The 7,922-nt window shown below is 41.4% G+C and overlaps 1 protein-coding gene across 5 annotated transcripts in view; it reads right to left on the reverse strand.

Moving 5' to 3' along the window:
- LOC126354048 (dentin matrix acidic phosphoprotein 1-like) overlaps nucleotides 1-7,617 on the reverse strand; it is a 172,753-nt gene extending 165,136 nt beyond the window's left edge. The window contains exon 1 of one of the 5 annotated variants that reach the window (XM_050003394.1): nucleotides 7,345-7,617. In XM_050003394.1, the coding sequence (XP_049859351.1) occupies nucleotides 7,345-7,470 (126 nt within the window). In that variant the 5' untranslated portion in view covers nucleotides 7,471-7,617. The remainder of the gene's footprint in view (nucleotides 1-7,344) is intronic. The other 4 variants (XM_050003396.1, XM_050003395.1, XM_050003398.1 and 1 more) reach the window with 4 other exon arrangements.
- Nucleotides 7,618-7,922: the final 305 nt, after the last annotated feature.

A 7,922-nucleotide genomic window follows, 5' to 3' on the forward strand; every position in this document is an offset into this window, starting at 1 on the left:
TGGTGCAACCTCTTATGGCTAGTGAATGGTCATCTCCACTGATTGTAGTTCAGAAACCACCAGGTAAAACTTCATCTCTCTGGTGACTTCAGTACTATCATCAACACTCAGTTGATCGTGCACATGTATCCTCTCCCATGGCAGGAGTACCTGTTGGTGAAAATATTGGGTAGCCACTACTTGATTTGTCTGAAGTATACCTGCATGTTACTGTGGACGAAGAGTCTCAGCATGTTCTGGTTTTGAATACTCCTTTACGTCTCTATCAATATTTGCACCTTCCCTTTGGTGTGGCTAGTGCCCCTGCTATTTTCCAATGATTTTCACAGCAATTGACTATGTCTGCCTGGGTTTCATTAATTATCTGGATGATATTGTTGTCACAGGCTCCTCCACAGCTGATGACTTGAAAAATTTGTGCACTTCGTTTTGTGTCTTATAGTCTGCACACTTAAAGTGTAACTTTGCAAAGCCCTCTGGAAACCACATCTCTGTTGTGACACATATGCCTCACCACTCATTCACGAAGGAGCTTCAGGCCTTCCTAGGTAAGCTAGCCTTAACCGGGAATGGCCACACTGGCCCAAGCATTGCATGCATTATTATGCAAGGATGTACCTTTTTTGCTGGAGCCCGGACTGCAAATGTGCTTTTCAAATGTTGAAATCTGAACTACTCTCAGCCCCATGTTTAACTACATTCCCTTCTACCCAGCACATATTTTTGGTAACTGACACCTCACAGTAGAGCCTCAGCATGGTCCTAGCGCACCGATAAGCCTACATCTCTGAACGACTAACATCTCTGAACAACCTGTGGCTTTTGCCTTTAAATCTCTCACTCCAGCCCAGTAACCTTACTCTCAGGTGCGAAAAGAGGCTCTTGCCTTAGTCTATGTTCTCCAAAAATATCATGGCTTTTTTTGTGTGGCTCCAAGTATCACCTTATTACTGACCAAAACCCTTGGCTTTCTTGTTTAAACCCCACACTTTCTTGCCTGACCAGGTAGATACCACCTGTAACACCAGGTGCTGTTCTTGTCTTGCTACAATCACAAAATCCATTTTTGACCTATGTCTAAACATGCCAAAGTAGATGCAATTTCCCGCCTTCTTGTGGGTCCTGATCCCAAGTTTGAGTGTGAAGAGTTGCTTTTCTTCCATCTTCATACTAAAATGCAGGCTGCAGTCAAGAGTTTCCCAGTTATTAGCTCATGCATAGCAGCTGCCATTGTCATCAGTCTGGTTCTCTACCAGGTGGTTGAGCCTCCTTGGGTAGCTATTTTTCCTTGTTTTTGATGATGTTTTGCTGTTTTCCACAGAAGAGCTCTCTCCCAGGTTAGTGATTCCCACCAAGTTACAGCAAGAGTTCTATGCTTTCTCCAACAAGGCCATTGGGAAGTTTCATACACTAAACTACTAGCTAGAAGACATGCTTTTTGGCATGTGATTGCTGGCAAAAGTGTCTGTTTTGTCACGACATGTGAGCAGTGTGCCTGACAATAGACAGCTCCCAGGGCACCTCTGTCCCACTGGTCAACTTCATGCCAGCCACAGTAATGCATTCATGTAGACTTTGTGGGTCCCTTCTTGAATTCCTATTGCCTCTTGGCTGTGGATGCATTTTCCCAGTTTCCTTACATTCTCTAGTGTGTGTCAACATTGCCTGAGGCCGCAATTCACACACGTTTGAGCTTTTTTTTCTATTGAAGTGTTACGTTGTACCTTTGTTCCCAATAATGGAGCCCAGTTCACGCACCTTTCAATAGCTTTGTTCCATCATGGCCTTCAGCATGTTACAACTCCGCCATTCCAACCTCAATCAAATGGCGAAACAGAATGACTTGTGTGTACATTCAAGTCCCAAATGTGTGATTCTTCACCGGATGATGCTCTTCTCCATTTTCTGATCCTGATGCACCTATCCTTGTGATCCTATCACTTCACACCTATGGGAGAGCAGAGCCCGGCTGAACTGCTTCACAGCCGGCAGCCACATATGCTTCTTCACCTTCCGTAGTCTGTGCTGCACCTGCCACGGTCAGGTTTGCCTGGCTGCTTTGCGCCGGGGTGCCGGTGCGCATCTAAGGGTTTGCTCACTGGCACAAGAGGATACCAGCTACTGTTGTCCATCGATGGGGATGATGCCATCTTTGTGATGCCCAAACAGCCATTGGGCTGGTGATGCACCACTTCAATCAGTTGTGGCCCCAATTGCCAGCAGAAGCTACTGGATGCAGATGTGGCTGCCATCACTGCAGCCCACCCCACTGCTTTCCACCTCAAGCCTGTCTTCACCTGCTGTTGAGGTGCCCCTATATTATTGGCTACCTCCTCCATGTGTGGTGTCTTAGTTCCAGCTTCCAAGCACCTAGCATTGGTCCATCTCTGACCTCAGGTCCACGGCTGCAGCCTGCTGTTCCACTTGGGCCACCTTCACTGCTCCGCCTCCCCCTCCCCAACCCTATCATCGCTTCAGTTATCATTGCCAATGGGTCTAACCTTGTCTGTTCCAAAATGGGACCTGCCTGCTGATGATGCACAGATGGTGATGGCACCATCCTCCCCAGTGCTGTCGTCAAGAGCCACATAGTCCCACAGCCCTAGGGCATTCTGGCCTTCTTCTCTGGTGCCCACCTGGCAGATCATCCCATTATTCCATTGTTGTTCAGAGGTTTATGAATAAAGCCGTATTTGTGTTACTTGGATTGGTTTCATTTATTACTTGATTACTACAGTGTGCTGTAGACTCTGTTTCAAAAAATCGGAAGTGCCAACAGTTACATTCCAGTTTATTGTAAATTTCTTGATATTGCCAAAGATAAACAAAGGCAAAACATAACCTGTGACAGTCTGTTTATCAACATGAAACTTGCCAAAAAAATATACTGATATCTCATCTGCTAGTCTCAATAAAATTCTGGACAGTTCAGTGGATGTACAATTATTTAATACATTTCCAGCACTGGTGTACAATGTGTTGCTTACTGTATCCAGAAACATCAAATGGAAAAGGCTTAGACAAAAAGCAATTTAGCCCATGGAAGAAATCAGAATATGTCCTAAAAACGATTTCAATAGTAATTTTGTTTCTGAATTCTGTTTTCAAATATTCCTTTACAAAGGAATATACAGTAATATTTCGCCAATTTAATTCTCACATAGATATTAATGTCAGTGGTGTTCAAAAACAGCTGCAATCACTAAAATTGAACAAAGCTCCAGGTCCTGATGGAATATTTACCAGATTTTATACTAAATTTGTGCCTGGTATGTCCCTCTTTAAATCATTACATACCATGGATCCCTCGGACAGAAAACTGTGGCCAATGGCTGGAAGAAAGGTCATGTCACACCCATCTACAAGAAGAGTTGTAGAAGTCAGCTGCAAAACTACCATCCAATATAACCTAATATTCATTTGTTGTGGAATCTTAGAACATATTCTGAGCTCAAATATAACGAGGTATGTTGAACAGTATGACCTCTTCCATGCCAAGATTGAGCATATCAAACCCAGCAACTGCTTTACTCACATGATGTACTGAAAGCCACAGATCAAGTTAATGAGGTATATGAAGTAGTTCTAGACTTCCAAAAATCATTCAAATCAGTACTAGATTTACGCTTATTACTGAAGAAGACTTCTGTGAGATTTGTGAGTAGACTGGGGATCTCTTGGTAAGGAGGTCAAAGCATATTATCTTGAATTGAGCGTCATCAATATGTGTGGCAGTAATTTCATATGTGCTGACCGATTGGCCGTGTGGTCTAATGCATGGCTTTCCGGGCGGGAAGGAGCGCCTGGTCCCTGACACAAATCCGCCCGCCAGACTTGTGTCGAGGTCCGGCGAGACGGCCAGTCTGTGGATGGTTTTTAGGCGGTTTTCCATCTGCCACAGCGAATGTGGGCTGGTTCTCTTTATTCCACCTCAACTACACTATGCCGGCGGTTCTCCACGTACGTGTAGACCACAATTACTCTACCATGCAAACATAGGGGTTCCACTCGTCTGGTGTGAGACATTCCCTGGGGGGGTCCACCGGGGGCCGAACTGCACAATAACCCTGGGTTCGGTGTGGGGGGGGGGCGGAGGGGTGGAATGGACTGTGGTAGCCGTCGTGGGCTTGTGGACCATTGCAGCTGCGGCGGGGACAGAGCCTCTCTGACGTTTCTAGGGCCCCTGTTAACATACAAGAATTTCATATGTGCTCCAGGAAAGTGTATTGGGACCTAGCTGTTCACACTGTGTATTAATGACCCTCCAAATAATATTAATAATAACCTCAGACATTTTGCAGATGATACAATATCAACAATGAGAATTAAAGGTAAGGCACATAAAAATAAGTGTCTCCATAAATAGGGTTGCATTGCATTCATTCACATGATAAGCCATTGTAAGATAACAACAAACGGATTATCAACCACAAACAAACATGCCAATGTAATACGTATAGGTCACATGATGTCTGTAGTATTGTACGGTTTATTGCTTGGTAAACATGTCGTTTTCCACAAGAGCAATGAGTTTTCACTGTTGAACAGAATTTGCCATTCATTCGTGTGCACATTTGTACATTGCAGACACATTCTGTGGGAAGTATACAGATCTGCAGTGTTGAACAATTCAACAATAAAGAGGTTAACGCCCATTTCCTTGAATGCAGAACACTTGCCGACAACTAGAGAACTGAGAGAATCTAATGTGGCTGAGGCGAAGGACATGATGCTGGATTCACCTTCAAAGTGATTGAGAAGACATATCTGTCTAACTTCATGTGTAAATGTTCAGAAAGTGTAGAGAAGTTAAAAATTCATGTGTATCATGTTTCAGGTACCGAAGATGACAGATAAAGAAAAGCATGTAGTGTACTGTACATGATTTTTGTCATTTGTTGACAGCCATGGAATCTTATACCACCAGAGCATGGTTTAGGCCTACCCAATAATGAGGCACGGTACCACTTTAGTGGATATGCAAATAGTAGAAACACAAGAATTTGGTCAACTGAAACTCCACACATCATCATTGGAAACAATTTGCACAGTTAAAATATTGAAGTTGGATGTGCCGTACCATGTTACCAGATGGTGGCCGCTATTTTCTTTGAAATTACAGTAAACTGTGTTGTGTACCAAGACATCACAGTACAGTTTATTTCACTTCATGAGGCAGATGAACATTGTTGTTAGCTGCAGCAGGATAATGCTCCTTGCCACACAAGTTACGAAACAATCATTTCTTACGTGAATTTTTTGGTCGTCGAATCATCTCTAGAGGATTATGAACTTCCCAGTTCTCCCAGTTTAACAACTCCAGAATTCTTCATGAGGGGCTACCACAAAGAAAGGATCTACGAAAACAGATAGCACACACTGGCAAAACCGGAGATTTATGTATTTAGCCATCCGTGGACATTTTAAACATTACAATGGAGGTTAACATCACCAGTGTCCATGTGCTACACAATGAGGATTCAAAATTGGTAAAACGTAATTTGTCCATGAGTTACTGAGCAGGGCAGCCATTTAGAGCATGTGTTGTATACAGGGTGCGTATAAACTAGTTTTACAAAAGTAACCTATAATTGTGAAAAAAAATAACTTACAGGAGTATTTGATACAGTACTGAATGCTGTATATCTTCAAGCTTTACTTGCAAACGTTAAGTGTGGCTACCTTTTGCAACGCAACTAAGGTCCCACCTGTAAGTGTCCTGTCTGCAATGAATTTCCTACGAAATGCAATGACGCAAGTCTTGATGTATGGTACAACTGCTTGTGTTATTTGTTATCCCAGTTCTTCAACATTTCCCATAAATGGAGGAACAAACACTCTGTCTTTTACACATCTCCATACATATAAGTCAAATCAACTAAGACCTGTGTTTTTAGACCAAATATTCTGCTTGTAACTTACCTTACTTGTAGGCTGGACACGATACGGTATGGGTACCGTAATTCATTGTTATGAATTTCATAGTACTTTTCCCGCCGCTTTACAGCGTGGGTAATCTCATACTTTTTCTCAGATCAGTTGACGAGAAAGTAAATCACACAAAGAAATAAGTAGGCAATTTTGTTTAGTTATCTCTTAAGGGCCACTGCTTTCCCTGGTAACATTTTCATTTGCTGAGAAGTTTTGGCTGGAGAGAGAACTGATACGGTCATTCTGTGACTTACAATGACGTATTAACAAACAATAGGTACGAAAGCGAGACTCCCAAAGCTGCTTAATATTGATTTGGTTTGTCATGTATGCATGCATTCATGCATTAATAAATAAGTAAGGCTATATTTTTACCTATACTCGCGGATTTTGTGATCGGGTTTGTATTCAAAATTTGCATATTTTCACCTCCTACAGCACGATGTTTGATTTCTGAATAGATCACGCGTAATAGCCAGATTCTACCGTAGTAGTTCTTTTTTCAAGGGCTCGCAAATAAAAAGAAGCAGATAGTTCCAGTTTCAAGAAAACAATTCCATACTAGGTTCACCATTTGTGATAAAAAAAATTATGAGAAACACCATATCGATATTAATATTGCAATACCTGTCCACATTATGGCGTGTTGACGTTCGCAGCGGTTCTGAAAATACTTCATAGGTTCGCAGCTAACATTACGCTTCCTGTATACCGTTTTCCTCCACATAGTATGTATGTACGTGCCTATAGTTAAGGAGACCTAAATAATATTCATGTATGAATCCTAGAATTCTAAAAGCATTGTTAAGTCTTCCAACAGACAACAGTATAAAAATAATGCAGCGCTGTTTAGAAATATCTCGTTTCGTAAATATACTATATTCCGCTCCATATCATTCTCATGACCATACTCCCTTTCTTTTTTAGTCTTTCGGTTTTTACGCTACAGTGTAGTGACTTGTTTCGTAGGCCTTACTGTTTTTGCATCTCCTCTGCCCTTGGAAGTTTTTCATCCAGCAGTTCTGTCACAATAATAACAGTCAAGCAACCCTTCAGATCAGCTTTCATACGCTTACAAACTACTATAAGTAATACAACACTTTCTAATAATCTCGTTAGTAATTGCGCCATACTTCGTTCTTGTGTTCACTTGAGGACGACTAGTATCGTACCGGTACTTGAAACATTGGTGAAACAGACACAAAACTCCTGTGTGTAAATGAGAGCATTTTGACATGTGACAACTATGTCGACCAAATTTACTACTAACGAAGTTTCTGCAATTTACGGTACATCTACTATCAAGTTTGCAAAGATTACATTTCACATATCCAGAAATTATGCACAGCTTTCAAATCTACACATTCTGCAAAATTCAGATCCACACAGTCTGCAAAATGTTTGTGTACTTACATATCGTGACACATAAGAAGCGCTCGGAAATCCAAGAATGACAATTAAAAGCAACACTATCAAAATTTCAGTAATAAAAGGCGGCGTCGAATAGACGCTGAACAACAAGTCATACTGAACTGACATCAACTCATAAAGCCTACAGCCTGCTGATGAAAATTACATTTTACAAAAGTATTAAATGACAGATAAAATTTTAGTTGTTTGGACAACATGTAAAAACTTCTTTGTTTTTGCGTAGGTTATTCTTGGACATGGAAACTGCAGACCAAACTAACGGGCGATCTCTGTCTTTTTATTAATTAGTTCCACTACTTCATTCATTGTGTTCATCGAATCTGCATCGAGAAGCAGAGCCTTCAGTGATTATACACTAAAAAAAGACAAAGAAATGATAGAAATTTAATCTTCATACTGCTCTTACATGAAACTACCTCTACACTTCTGCTCTTTGACTTTCATTTTATTTTCTAGCTGTGAGAGAGATGCTTGTTTTTTTTTCATTTTCAGCGGGTGTCTATGTATTGGGGTTCTATGTCCTTGTGTTTTCCACTTCTAATTACATTCTTCATTATTAT

This window comes from Schistocerca gregaria, chromosome 3 (genome assembly GCF_023897955.1).
Source record: "Schistocerca gregaria isolate iqSchGreg1 chromosome 3, iqSchGreg1.2, whole genome shotgun sequence".
NCBI classification, from domain to species: Eukaryota; Metazoa; Arthropoda; class Insecta; order Orthoptera; family Acrididae; genus Schistocerca; species Schistocerca gregaria.